The 14,892-nt window shown below is 45.1% G+C and overlaps 1 protein-coding gene across 2 annotated transcripts in view; it reads right to left on the bottom strand.

Moving 5' to 3' along the window:
• Nucleotides 1-14,892, bottom strand: part of PUS7L (pseudouridine synthase 7 like) — a 44,113-nt gene that overhangs the window by 24,762 nt on the left and 4,459 nt on the right. For both annotated transcript variants that reach the window (XM_088456467.1, XM_088456461.1), the window contains exon 2: nt 3,564-4,453. In XM_088456467.1, the coding sequence (XP_088312593.1) occupies nt 3,564-4,437 (874 nt within the window). In that variant the 5' untranslated portion in view covers nt 4,438-4,453. The remainder of the gene's footprint in view (nt 1-3,563; nt 4,454-14,892) is intronic.

The following is a 14,892-nucleotide window of genomic DNA, read 5'->3' on the forward strand; positions in this document are numbered from 1 at the left end:
GGCATCCCTTTGATAGGGAAGCCGGACGCCTGTCTTCCGGTGTCGGGAAAATGACAGGCGTCTAGATATAGATGCCTGTCATTTAACCCACCCCGGGATAAAGCAATCAGGAAGCCGGCTGTCGGGATCAAGTCAGCCGGTTTCCCGATTGCATCCTTGGAAAATTTATTACAGGTACTCCCCATTGGATTACCTACTGGAGAAGAGGACAGAATGGCTTCAGGGATACTAGGTGAGTATGTGAGATAGTGTGTGCATGTATGTTTTAATAAAATTGTACTTTTCTACGGTGTTGTATGTTTTTTTAATATTGCTTTTGCTGTGGAACTAAAAGTACCAGCAAGCCAGTAATGCCCCGCATGCTTGTACTTGTGGTTCTCCAAGTACCAGCATGCGGGGGAGGCTTGCTGGGAACTGTAGTTCCACAGCAAAAGCCAATATTTTCATACGCACCACACTTTACATAATCAACCGGGCACCCACCACCCAGGGGTGCTGGGGATAGCCCCGGGCTATCAGCCTGGGGTGCCCTGAGGAGGGGACCCCTTTATTAGGGGGTGTCCCCAACTCCCCAGGGATCCCCGGCCTGGGCTGACTAGCGGTCATGGGTGATGCTGCGGCTGGGGGGCCTGGTGAAAGGGCTCCCCTTGCTGTGGCATCACCCCCCACTAGAAGGAGTCCGATGCTGGTTCTGGAAAATATAGGGCCGTACGCATTTTTGTCCCCCTGTATTTCCAGAACCAGGACCGATCAGAGCCCAGTGCTGGTTGCGCAACTTACAGGGGGACCCCTACGTAATTTGTCCCCCGTATTTTGGCAACCAAGGCTGGTTCTGACTAACCCGGTGCTGGTTGTGCTTAAATACGGGGGACCCCTATGTCATTTCTCCCCTGCATTTAAGCACAACCAAGACTGGCTGCCTGTGTTTAATGAAAAAAAATAAAAACAGTAAAAGAAATGGTGTGACCCCAGCCCCCAAAAAACCAACCAGCCCTGGGCTATGGAGCCCCAGTACTGGTTGTGCTAAATACAGGGGACAAACGACATAGGGGTGCCCCCGTATGAAGCACAACCAGCACCAGGCTTTTCAGAACCAGTCCTGGTTGCCAAAATACGGGGAAGAGGAGAGATTGGCTTCAGGGATACTAGGTGAGATAGTGTGTGTGCATGTATGTTTTAATAAATTTATACTTTTCTACGGTGTGTTTTTTTAATATTACTTTTGTTGTGGAACTACAGCTACCAGCACGCCCGTAATACCCCGCATGCTGATACAAGTACCAGCATGCGGGGGAGGCTTTCTGGGAACTGTAGTTCCACAGCAAAAGACAATATTTTAAATTTAATTGCACCACACTTTATATAATCAACCCGGCACCTACCGCCCAGGGATGCCAGGGATAGCCCTGGGCTCTCAGCCTGGGTCTTGGGTGCCCTGGAGAGGGGGGATCCCTTTATTGGGGGGGGTACCCAACTCCCCAGGGATCCCCGACCTGGGCTAACTAGCAGTCAGGGGTGATGCTTCGGCTGGGGGGCCCGGTGAAAGGGCTCCCCTGGCTGTGGCATCACCCCCCTGCTAGAAAGGGTCTGGTGCTGGTTCTGAGAAATACAGGGGGGACCTACGCATTTTTACCTCCTGTATTTCCAGAACAGGACCGGCTCAGAGCCCAGTGGGGGACACCTACATCATTTGTATTTTGGCAACCAGGACTGGTTCTCAAAAGCCTGGTGCTGGTTGTGCATAATACAGGGGACCCCTACGTCATTTGTCCCCTGTATTTAGCACAACCAGTACTGGGGCTCCAAAGCCCGGAGATGGTTGTTTTCTGTGGGGTCGGGGCTACGCTTTTTATTTTTTTTACACATTCAATTTTTAACAGATGCATAGATGGATCTCACTGCTGCATTCATCAGTCTGTGACTTATTGATTTGATTTTCTCTGGTGCATACACACTACCAGTGAGCCTTCTGTCGCCCACTGATGCCCCCTTTGCACTGTACCACTGCCACTGCTCTGCACCACTGCTGCTGCCACTACCCCACACGCCTACAGCAGTCTCGCCCTCTGCACCTCCCAAACCAACCTCCTGTGTGCTGTCCCCTCTTCCACTTGCGTTAGTGTACCATTTTGTTGCCCTGCTCCCTTGCAGGTGGCCCGGTTTGCTCATCCAAACCCTGATAGTTAATACATTTTAAAAAAGCTATGAAATTCCATAGACAAAAAAACCTTACAGTTTTACATGTCCCATTAAGGCTGCTTAGACATGATCTGAAAATTCACAAGACCTATTGATTTTCTGCCACTCAAACTCCATAAAGCAATGAAATTACGATCAATAAGGCTGACTGCTTAATGCATGTGTTCCTTGCGCAATACAGATATGGTATGCCATCACAGCCTGTGGTTAACTGCAGATTCAGCACTCTCACAGAATGAGATTGCTGTCGCTCACAAAATGGTGGAGCTGCTAATTCACAGAATTGTGTGCGCAATGGAATACACACATGCAGTCTATGCAACTGAGGTTTGAGCAGTTATGTGGCTGCCACATCCCACTCATATCTGTATTGCGCAAGGAACATGTCCATTAAGGCGTTAGCCTTAATATTCGTAATTTCATTGCTTTTTGGAGTTTGTGTGGCAGAAAATCAATAGGTATTGTGAATTTTCAGATCAGTGTCTATGGATGGATGGAATATATATATATATATATATATATACACATATATACACACACATACACATATACAAGTCCTCCAGATAACCAGCACTCACTCCATATTTCTTGCACTGGTGCCCTCCTCAGAAATATCCCCCAAACATATATATATTTATATTAAGAGCTCCCGCTAGCTGTTTCGGTGGGGTGCTAATGAGGATAGAGGGGATAATAAATAGCTCCAAATACCATATCATCTTGATGGCCTCTGTCGGAAAGCTGAAGAGTAATTTTACCTTTAGGATACCGAACAAAAGCGCATATCAAACACATGCAAGGAATGGCTTCAGAATAAGATGATCAAGTCTTGGAATAGCCCAGTAAATCCCAATGAATCCTGTTAAATAACCTAAATAGGGCTGTAAACAGGATAGTCTCGCACAATTTGATGGACCTTGAACTTGCTTGCTGGGAACAGTGGGACAGAATTGCAAAGTTAATAGAATTTCTTCAAAACTATTCACTGTAATAAAAGTAATAGGGGCTTCTACTAATAACTAGTTCAGGGATTAGGCAACCAGAGCATCATAGGTTTCATATTTTAAGATCTTTTTGATGAAAAACTAATAGGCTTTTTTTTTTTTATTTGCACTTTGATGGTTGCAAGATTGGTCTTAGTTTACATCACAAAAACCTGCCATTTCATAAGGGTGTGCACACTTTGTATAATAATAAGTACCTCTTTCTCTAACCAGAAAAATAAAAAAACACCTTGTATTTCAGAATTCCAGGAAATCCTTGAAATTGACCTCCCCAATGACTTTCTTTACAGGAACACTTGTTTTTTTATAACCAAAATTGTCTGTTTCTGATGGAGAGGGCAGTAGCAGAATATCTCCTACCTGTAAATATGTCAGGAGTCTCTTCTGTCCTTTGCCTCTTCACAGATGAGCCCTTCTTCTCCCTGAACCTAACAGTTATAGATATTTTTTGTAATCCATCATTGCTGTCCTCAGAAAAAGATTTGGTCTCTAAAAGCTTCCCGAATTTCTTACTGATGAAATGATGCACAGATGTTCTGTGTTCTTTGCACACATCTGGCTGAAAGGTAAACCTGGAGTTTTCAACTTTTGCATCTAAAAATTTAAAGAATGCGTCTGTTTCCTCTTCAGAAGTCAGCTGGGAAAGCTCTAGGTAATCCAAGTTTGGTTTAACAAGAAGCTCCGTACTTCTAGTAACAGTGAGGAGAAATGGGAATGTCTGCCGCACAGCACTGTGGATTTTGGCTCTTTTATTTTTAGCGGCAAATAAGCCCAAGGACAGTTCACAATAATCACTTCCAGGTACAGGAGATTCAAAAGAAGACTTTACTGAGCATGCAAAGTCATTTAAAGATTTTAGTACATCCACACTCAACATAGCGGCAAGTAAGTTATACTGGTCCGACTCACATTCAAGCAAATTGTGGTCATCAGAGACATCAACTACGTTCTCACTCACAGATTCAGATATGCCTTTGTCACATGCAGCAATACGGTGTGTGATATCAGAAATGTTTGGGCCTAGCTTTTGCTTCTTAATGTCATTTTCATTGTTGCTGGCTCTTTTTATTCCTTCACTTCCTTCCCTGTAGTCCTTTGTGACCAATTGGCCAGTGACATCAATCTCTGTTACCACAAAGTCAGATGGAGAATGTTTGATGGTTCCATAAAATCCAATGTGATCACTTGTATAGCAAAGAGAAACAAGACATGTTTCTAATGGTTTTTCTTCCATGTTACATATGAACAGTCTAAAAAAATAAAACGCCCTGTTAATACAGACTTGGCAATTTCAGAACATAACACCATGTTATTCACCTGACAACAAATTATTATTGCATTTTATATATTATGTACTCACATTAAAACAGTTTAATCAAAGACTCAAATATAGCCTGAAATAAATACCTAAGTAATTATTCCTAATATTCGAGTATTAACAAGGTGACACAAACTGAATGAAGCAAAACTGCACAAGTTTTAACTAAGGGCCAGGGTTGGCAAATTACATATGTAAGTATTTATCAGGAGCTACAGAGGTTTCCTTTCAAGTGTCACATATAAAATGAATCAGCACAGACTCCTGATGCGGGTGTAGCAGGTAATACTGCCGGTTCAAATCCCGACAGAGGTGAAGATCCCGATCGCTAATAAGGTAAGTATACTAACCCTATTTTCCCCCCTAACCCTCACTTAGGGGTGCCTAACCCTAACCTCCCCCCCCTTAAGTGCCTAAACCTAACCCCACCTTCCCCTAGCTTAAACCTAACCCTCCCGGGGGGGTGCCTAACCCTAAGCCCCCCCGGGAGCCCTAAAACCTAACCCTCCACCCCCCACGGCTGTCCGCACTCAGCTTACCTTTGTATGCCGGGCGTCGGCCTCCCGGCGTAGGTCTAATGACAGGCGTCTGGTTTTCGACACCTGTCATTAGTACCTTGCCGGGATTAGTCGGGAAGCCGGTGGTCGGCATTTAGACCGTCGGCTTCCTGACAACATCCCCCTGATGCACATCGCGACTTAGATGCATTTTCGGTTAAAAAAAAACTTGACGCTAGCAGAATGTTCCTCAAACCATTCCTGAACAAATTCAGCAACATGGCAAGGCACCTTATCCAGCTGAAAGAGACCACTGCTATCAGGGAATACCACTGCCATGAAGTGGTGTACTTGGTCTACAACAATGTTTAGGTAGGTGGTACGTGTCAAAGTAACAGCCACATGAATCCCAGGACCCAAAGTTTCCCAGCAGAACATTGCCCAGATTACATTGCTTCCGCTGTCTTACTTGCTCCCACAGTGTATCCTGGTGCCTTCTATTTCCCAGGTAAACAACGCACACACACCCAGCCCATTCACGTGATGTAAAAAAAAAGTAATTCATCAGACCAGGCCACCATCTTCCATTGCTCCATGGTGCAGTTCTGATGCTCACAAGAACATTGTAGGTGCTTTTGGCGGTGGACAGAGGTCAGCATGGACACAATGACTGGTCTGCAGCTATGCAGCCCCATAGACAGCAAGATGTAATTCACTGTGTTATGACACCATTCTATTATAGCCAGCATTAACTTTTTCAACAATTTATGCTTCTTCTGTGGGATAGGATCAATACAAGCTAGCCTTTGCTCCCCACGCACATTAATGAACCTTGGACACCCATGATCTTGTCACCGGTTGCCCTTCCTTAGACCACTTTTGGTAGGTACTGCATACCGAGAACACCCCACCAGACCTGCAATTTTAAAAATGCTTTGGCCCTTGTCAAAGTCGCTCAGATCCTTACACTTGCCCATTTTTTCCAATTCCAACACATCAACTTCAAGACCTGACTATTAACTTGCTGCCTAATATATTCCATCCCTTGCAATTAGAGATTTATATCGCTACAGTATCTCATATAAATATAACATTACATTATATGGGGGATCCTGGACACACTGCAGAATATTCAGTGACTGAGAAGAGGCTTGGGCACTTTCAAATTGCTAATCTTTGCTCTAATTATTGAACCCCATGCCTGTAGGATTCGAGTGTGTCCGGACATCTCTGGCATCTCTGTTGGCGACACTTCCTACAAACTCTCTTTATGCAGACGATGTCCTTCTTACGCTAACAAACCCACTGATTTCCCTTCCAAACCTTTTTTCAAGAGCTCTCTCTTTATGGACAACTCTCTGGTTATAAAAGTACTAATGACAAATCAAAAACTTTACCCCTACATATTCCGAATTCATCCTTAGATCTCCTTCGTCTCAACTTCAATTTCACTTGGAGTACAGAATCCATTAAATATTTAGGTATCTATCTTACGAAATCTTACCAAAGTCTCTACAAAGCAAACTATCCCCCTTGTGCAGAGCTAAAGAACAAGACCTCTCTCGTTGACGGACATTGTTTATCTCCTGGATTGGTTGCATTAATGCGATTAAAATGAATGTATTTCCCAAACTCCTTTACTTATTCCAGATTCTTCCTATAGCAATTCCCCCTCGTGTTCTTTCTTCTTTATAGACACTTTATGGTAAATTTATTTGGAACTATATAGAAGACCTCATATTCGCAGAGAAACCCTCTTCAAAAGTACTGCAGACAGGACTCCCATCACTGTCCAAATACAGTATTACCAAGACTGTAGACTTAGCCAACTAGCTGCCTGGCATTCTCCTAAAGGTACCAAACGCTGGGTTGATCTTGAGTCTGCTCTCAGTAAGGTCTCTTCTGCTTCTAACCCCCCCATGGCTCCCCCCAGAAACACAGACCTACCTCAATCTCGATGGTCCCTTCAGTCATCCATACTCTCTCTGTTTGGGACTCTCTCGATACTAATGGCAAGAGGTTGATATAACAATATATCTGCTGGAACAGGCGCTCTGATGGGTGCTTTTTCCTCAGCAGCTGTATAAAATGGGGCTAGTCTACCCCAATGGAAAATTCAAGAGCTAAAAGGTGTACACCGCTATTATGAGGATATCAATGTATTTAAACCACAATCAGATGGAGTGTAATAAATGTTATTAAATGTATTGCCTGACATAATTAAAACAACAGTTAAAACTGTACATAGTATAGACATGCAATGCAGTAAAAAATCTGACATGAGTTTGAAAATGATTTTGGATGGCTGTATGAATAATAATGTCCTGTTCCTATATGACCCTTGAGTTACAGTCACTGAATATGGGGGGCTTGGTGGTAGGTCCAATAAAATGGAACAGTCTCTTACCAACTCATGATTGGAGGGTCCATGAAGATGAGCGGAACAGCAATCTCGCTCTATCAGGTCCTTTGGAGTGGTGGAGAAGAAATCCCTGCAGACTTTGGTACTTGTAGGTCGACCATTGCCCGCTTTCAAGTGAAGGACAGCAATGTCCTGGAGTCTGGTTCAGGTATATCCATATTGATGAGATGGTATTCCAGTGATCCAGCAGAGTAGGGGTGCTCCACACCTGACGCGTTTCGCTGGCCAACTCCCAGCTTTATCAAACGCGTCAGTGTGGATCACCCCTACTCTGCTGGATCACTGGAATACCATCTCATCAATATGGATATACCTGATACCTGAACCAGACTCCAGGACATTGCTGTCCTTCACTTGAAAGTGGGCAATGGTCGAACTACAAGGTAAATATGAGCATAACATCAGGAAACCAGCAGTACTCTGAGATCCTTGAACCTTCAGAGGTAGCAATTTATCTTGTAGAACAAGGTGGACACCATTATTAACTCAATCTCCGACTGACCCCACCTGTCGACCATCTGCTAGGTGTCTAGAAGGAGAGGACCACTACCAGATATGCAAGTCATGTATGCTGATATAGACAGCATCTCTGTTGGTGACTCCTGGGGTGAACACTGTGGAGAAAGCACTGCTTGATCCGGCTTGTCTTGCTCATGGTCTGAGTACTCTTTGTGCCCTCTGATGTTCGCTCAGGCGAAATTATATAGGACTTTGCTTAATTTATTATCTCTTATCTGCCACCTTAGGACTGGACTGCTTGCCCTTTCTCTGACCGCCATGGCAATCTGAGGCATGACCTCACAACAGGTCTGCCCCCTAGCCCGACACTGGAGCTGAAAGAGAAGTCCTCTAGACTTGGGAGCAATTATCTACTGAACATGCTGGTCAGTCTGCCGATAACGACAGATTGCCCATGTTCACAGATGATTGATGTGCCTACACTGAACGATCAATCGTTCAGTGTAGGCACTGCAGGGGAACAGCAACGATGGTACGATTACAATGTTGTAAACGTACAGTCATCGCCTAGTGGATGTGCGGCATTAAACTGCATACAAACGGTATGATCTGTACCACCAACAACTTGAAAGATATCTTTCAGTGAAGTCATCCTACCACATCTCTGAACAGGCAAAGTTGACAATATCGTGCAAGTTGGCCTGTATGTATGGACGATCTTAGATATCGTTATGGTTCATGCGGGAATGTGCATCGTTGGTCATTCACTGCATAAAAGTTAACTATATGAATGATATATCGTTGAACGATATCGTTAATAGATATCATACCGTGTGTACGCACCCCTTAACTGCCTGCTGACCAACTGCTGCTCCTCTTCTACCAACTGTCCCCAGCCTTCCAGCAGACCTATCACGGGCCCCTCTCTGTTTATGTGTAGAACAGCACAATGTCGTGTGGATGCTGTAATTCCTCAAAATATATTGGTATATTACACTACCCCTCGGTAAAGAGGCAAAGCAAAAACAGCTATGGCCACTATAATACATCTCCAAGAGCCGTATTCAATTTGATTCTCACCCGCGATACTTTTTCGACTCCCGGACTTTCCGGCTACTTCGCCTGTTTTGCATGCGGAAAAGTATCGTGCGCGTGCCCGCGTATCCCCGTATTCAATTTGAAAGTATGCGAAAACGGAACCCGGCGAAACTGAAACAAGCAGGAAGTCCTGTCAGATTTGGTAAAATTAGCCTGACACCCCCCAAAAGATGCTCTGACATGGGGGTTCCCTGTGGTACCCCCCGATTTGGCTTGCTGAAGGAATATGGTGTTTTTAAACGGGCTCAATAGCTGCTACATAGCGTTTTTGGATAAGTGGTGCAGAATAGTATTCAGGAGGTTTTTTTGCTGAAAATAAGTTATCCCAGAAAATTTGGGGTACTTGAGAATGGGGGCCAGCTTATTTTAAAGTTGCTAAAGTAAAGTTTAAAAAATCATGAAAAATCCACCTACCACAAGCACCTAGTTTGCTAGTTTTTAACTTTGCTCCCCAACATTTTTTTTTTTTTCGCCCCAAAAAATGAAAGTGATTTTTTGGGGTGTTAAGTGTTTTTTAAAAAAAAAAAAATGTTGATTCTGGCTTTTCGCTCCAAATTGAATACAGGCCTATGTCTCTTAATACTGTAACACAACACTAGAAGAATTATATAACACTAAAGAGACCACAACTGTACTACAGTTGGCAGAAATATGTTGAGAGGACCAGACACCCTCTGTTGCTGGAATAGTAAATGCGCAGACTTAAGGGGAGATGTATCAAGCCTTGGCGAAAGTTAAGTAAAGTAGGCACCTAAAGCAACCAATCAGTTTCTGTCATTTCATAAACTGTGCTAGATGAATAAAAGTTAGAAGTGGATTGATCGCTTCGACAAATTTTCCACTTTTTCTTTCTTGATACAGCTGACAACAAGATCAGCATAAGGTATACTCTGCACAGAAAAAGAACTGTAGGCAATGAGCGCTGCTTACAGAGCAAGAATGACACCTGGGGCTAGAAGTCTGAAAACCAAGACCGGGGCAAATGTAGAGCAATAACCCTGTATAATACAGTATAACCCTGGTTTCTGGGTTATGTTAATGTTGAATGTGCCTCCACCCAAGCAGATTTACACTGTAATCTGTTTTGATAGGTTTGCTTGGGTAAGCCTATAAACAGTGATGTACCTATTATATGTAGTAGTATATCACATAAGTCGAAGGTGTTATCTAGCACAATTCTTTGTGTCCCCAATAAATTACACTTTATTACTTATACCAATTTCCCTTCTTCTCTTCACAGGTTCCGAAGGTTCTGGATTCTTGTCACGGCTCCTCCTGGCAAGTAAGCTCACATACACAGATATACTGTACTTTTCTCACTTTTATCTAGAACAATTTTCAATAGTTTGCATATCCTTCCACATAAAACTCATTCAATACAACTTTGTTACTTTACATGCAATAACCCTAGTATTTAGTAGGGGTGTGCACCGGCCACTTTTCGTGTTTTGTGTTTTGGTTTTGGATCTGGATCTTTCTTCGTGTTTTGGATCTGGATTGGTTTTGCCAAAACCACCCTTCCGTGTTTTGGGTTCTGGGTTTTGTGTTTTGGATCTGTATTTTTTTGAAAAAAAGCATAAAAACAGCTAAAATCACAGAATTTGTAGGTTTTTCTGCTCCTATGCTATTATTAACCTCAATAACCTTAATTTCCACTCATTTCCAGTCTATTCTGAACACCTCACACCTCACAATAGTGTTTTTATGTCCAAAAGGTTGCACCGAGGTAGCTGGATGACTATGCTAAGCGACACGAGTGGGCGGCACAAACACGTGACCCATCTAGGAGTGACACTGCAGTGGCAGACAGGATGGCAGTTAGAAAAACTAGGCCCCAAACTGTACATAATGCAAAGAAAAAAAGAGGTGCAAGATGGAATTGTCCTTGGGCCCTCCCACCCACCCTTATGTTGTATAAACAGGACATGCACACTTTAACAAATCAATCATTTCAGCGCCAGGGTCTGCCACACAACTGTGGCTGAAATGATTGGTTCGTTTGGGCCCCCACAAAACAAGCTGGCAATTAATGTGTCCCTGCACAAACTGGCTCTACGGAGGCAAGATGTCATCCTCATCCTCCTCATCCACCGATTCCTCACCCTCTTCAGTGTGTACATCCTCATCCTCACAAAGTATTAACTCGTCCCCACTTGAATCCACCACCACAGGTCCCTCTGTACCTTCTGGAGGCTGGTCTCCCTGGAAGAGCTGATAATTCATTTTGATGAACATCATCTTCTCCACATTCTGTGGAAGCAACCTCCTACGCGTTTCGCTGACAAGGTTCCCGGCTGCACTAAACACTCTTTCGGAGTACACACTGGAGGGGGGGCAACTCAGGTAAAATAGAGCCAGTTTGTACAGGGGCCTCCAAATTGCCTCTTTTTCCTGCCAGTACAGGTATGGACTGTCTGACATGCCTACTTGGATGCTGTCACCGATGTAATCCTCCACCATTCTGTCAATGGTGACAGTATCATATGCAGTGACAGTAGACATGTCAGAAATTGTTGCCAGGTCCTTCAGTCCGGACCAGATGTCCAAACTTGGTCCTGCCTGCCCTGCATCACCGCCAGCGGGTTGCTTAGGATACCTAAGTTTTTTCCTGGCAGCCCCAGTTGCGGGAGAAAATGAAGAAGGAGCCGTTGACGTGTCACGTTCCGCTTCAGCTGACAGTGTGTTCACCAGCAGGTCTTTGCACCTCTGCAGGCTTGTGTCGGCCGGAAAGAGAGACACCACATAGGCTTTAAACCTAGGATCGAGCACGGTGGCCAAAATGTAGTGGTCTGATTTCAACAGATTGACCACCCTGGAATCCTGGCAAAGCGAATGAAGGGCTTCATCCACAAGTCCCACATGCCGAGCGGAATCGCTCCGTCTTAGCTCCTCCTTCACTTTCTCCAGCTGCTTCTGCAAAAGCCTGATGAGGGGAATGACCTGACTCAAGCTGGCAGTGTCTGAACTGACTTCACGTGTGGCAAGTTCGAAGGGCTGAAGAACCTTGCACAACACGGAAATCATTCTCCACTGCGCTTGAGTCAGGTGCATACCCCCTCCTTTGCCTATGTCATAGGTGGATGTATAGGCTTGTATGGCCTTTTGCTGCTCCTCCATCCTCTGAAGCATATAGAGGGTTGAGTTCCACCGCGTCACAACCTCTTGCTTCAGGTGATGGCGGGGCAGGTTCAAGAGTGTTTGCTGGCGCTCCAGTCTTCGGCACGCAGTCGCTGAATGGCGAAAGTGGCCAGAAATTTTTCGGGCCACCCAAAGCGTCTCCTGCACGCCCCTGTCGCTTTTCAGAAAATTCTGCACCACCAAGTTTATTGTGTGAGCAAAACATGGGACGTGCTGGAATTTGCCCAGATGTAATGCCCGCACAATATTGGTGGCGTTGTCAGATATCACAAATCCCCAGGAGAGTCTAAGTGGGGTAAGCCACTGGGCGATGATTTCCCTCAGTTTCTCTAAGAGGTTGTCGGCGGTGTGCCTCTTACTGAAACCGGTGATACACAGCGTAGCCTGCCTTGTAACGAGCTGGCGTTTCTGAGATGCTGCTACTGGTGACGCTGCTGCTGTTGCTGCGTAAGGTGATACATCTACCCAGTGGGCTGTCACAGTCATATAGTCCTTAGTCTGCCCTGTTCCACTTGTCCACATGTCCGTGGTTAAGTGGACATTGTGTACAACGGCATTTTTCAGGACACTGAGGACACTTTTTCTGACGTTTCTGTACAGTCTCGGTATCGCCTGCCTAGTGAAGTGGAATCTAGACGGGATTTGGAACCGGGGACACACTACCTCCATCAATTGTCTAAATCCCACTGCACTAATGGCGGATACCGGACGCACGTCTAACACCAACATAGCAGTCAAGGCCTCAGTTATACGTTTTGCTTCAGGATGACTGCTGTCGTACTTCATCCTCCTCGCTAAGGACTGTTGGAGGGTCAATTGTTTAGTAAAAGTAGTGGTGTTCCTACTTCCTCCCTGGGATGATGAACGACTCCCAGCAGCAGCAACAGCAGCAGCAGCAGCAGTAGGCGTAGCAATGCAGGATCCTCCGGAGGAATCCCGGATAGGAGAGTCAGTCATGCCAGTGATATGGCCTGCAGGACTACTTCCGATCCTGACTAAGGAGGAAATTGACGAGGAGGGAGTTGACGGTGTGGTTTGCAGGCGCTTGGATACAACAGGACAACGGGATTTAGGTGTCCCTGGACTGCTTACGGTCTGAGCCAAAGTTTCTGAACTTGACAGTAACTTTTTATGAACGCGCTGCAGGTGCCGTATAAGGGAGGATGTTCCTAGGTGGTTGACGTCCCTACCCCTACTTATTTCACCTTTACATATGGTACATATGGCAAGACAGTTGTTGTCCGGATTTGGATAGAAATATTGCCAGACCAAAGAGGTGGAATGTTTGGTCTTCTGCCCAGGCATGACCGTGATGGGCTTTTTCATCCCACGGACAACAACTGTCTCCCCCGGAGCCTGATTTAAACAAACCACATCACCATCAGAATCCTCCTCGCCAACTTCCTCCTCAGCGCCAGCTACACCAGTATCCTCATCCTGTTGTACTTCAACAGTGACATCTTCAATTTGCATATCAGCAAGTGGACTGTGGGTGCTCCTTTCAGCACTTGCAGGGGGCGTGCAAATGGTGGAAAGAGCCACCTCTTCCCGTCCAGTGCTGGGAAGGTCAGGCATCGCAACCACCACCACACTTGGACTCTCCTTGGGGATTTGTGATATCTTCTTAGAAAGCACAGTTTTTCGCTGTGCTTTTGCCAGCTTAACTCTTTTGATTTTTTTAGTGGGAGGAGTGCTTCCATCGTCATGTGAAGCTGAACCACTAGTCATGAACATACTAGGGATCGACCTTAGCCGTTCCTTGCCACTCCGTGTCGTAAATGGCATATTGGCAAGTTTACGTTTCTCTTCAGCTGATTTAAATGTCTTTTTCAAGGTCATTTTCCTGAACTTTGCCATTTGGGATTGTATGTGCCCTCTACTATGACATTGGGCATCGGCCTTGGCAGACGACGTTGATGGCATGTTATCGTCTATGTCATGACTAGTGGCAGCAGCTTCAGCACTAGGAGGAAGTGGTTCTTGATCTTTCTCTATTTTATTTTTATCGGAGAAAGTTTGGTCCTCCATTTATGTTATATCGATTTGATATATACGTGCGGCTAAACACAGAAAATATTTTTTTTTTTTGTTTGGACTGGAGTGTACTTTGTGGGTTACAGCACCCTTTAACGGTCAAGCCAGCCGACCCTTTACTTATGACACAGGCGCACGCTTGGCACTACTTTGTTGATGCACGTGCGGCTACTGCGCACACAATTCACAAACACAGAAAATAATTTTTTTTTGGTTTGGACTGGAGTGTACTTTCGGGGGTTACAGCACCCTTTAACGGTCAAGCCAGCCGGCCCTTTACTTATGACACAGGCGCATGCTTGGCACTACTTTGTTGATGCACGTGCGGCTACTGCGCACACAATTCACAAACACAGAAAATAATTTTTTTTTGGTTTGGACTGGAGTGTACTTTCGGGGGTTACAGCACCCTTTAACGGTCAAGCCAGCCGGCCCTTTACTTATGACACAGGCGCACTCTTGGCACTACTTTGTTGATGCACGTGCGGCTACTGCGCACACAATTCACAAACACAGAAAATAATTTTTTTTTAGGTTTGGACTGGAGTGTACTTTCGGGGGTTACAGCACCCTTAACGGTCAAGCCAGCCGGCCCTTTACTTATGACACAGGCGCACGCTTGGCACTACTTTGTTGATGCACGTGCGGCTACTGCGCACACAATTCACAAACACAGAAAATAATTTTTTTTTGGTTTGGACTGGAGTGTACTTTCGGGGGTTA

Source organism: Taudactylus pleione, unplaced genomic scaffold, assembly GCF_031769625.1.
Source record: "Taudactylus pleione unplaced genomic scaffold, aTauple2 ptg000041l, whole genome shotgun sequence".
NCBI classification, from domain to species: domain Eukaryota; kingdom Metazoa; phylum Chordata; class Amphibia; order Anura; family Myobatrachidae; genus Taudactylus; species Taudactylus pleione.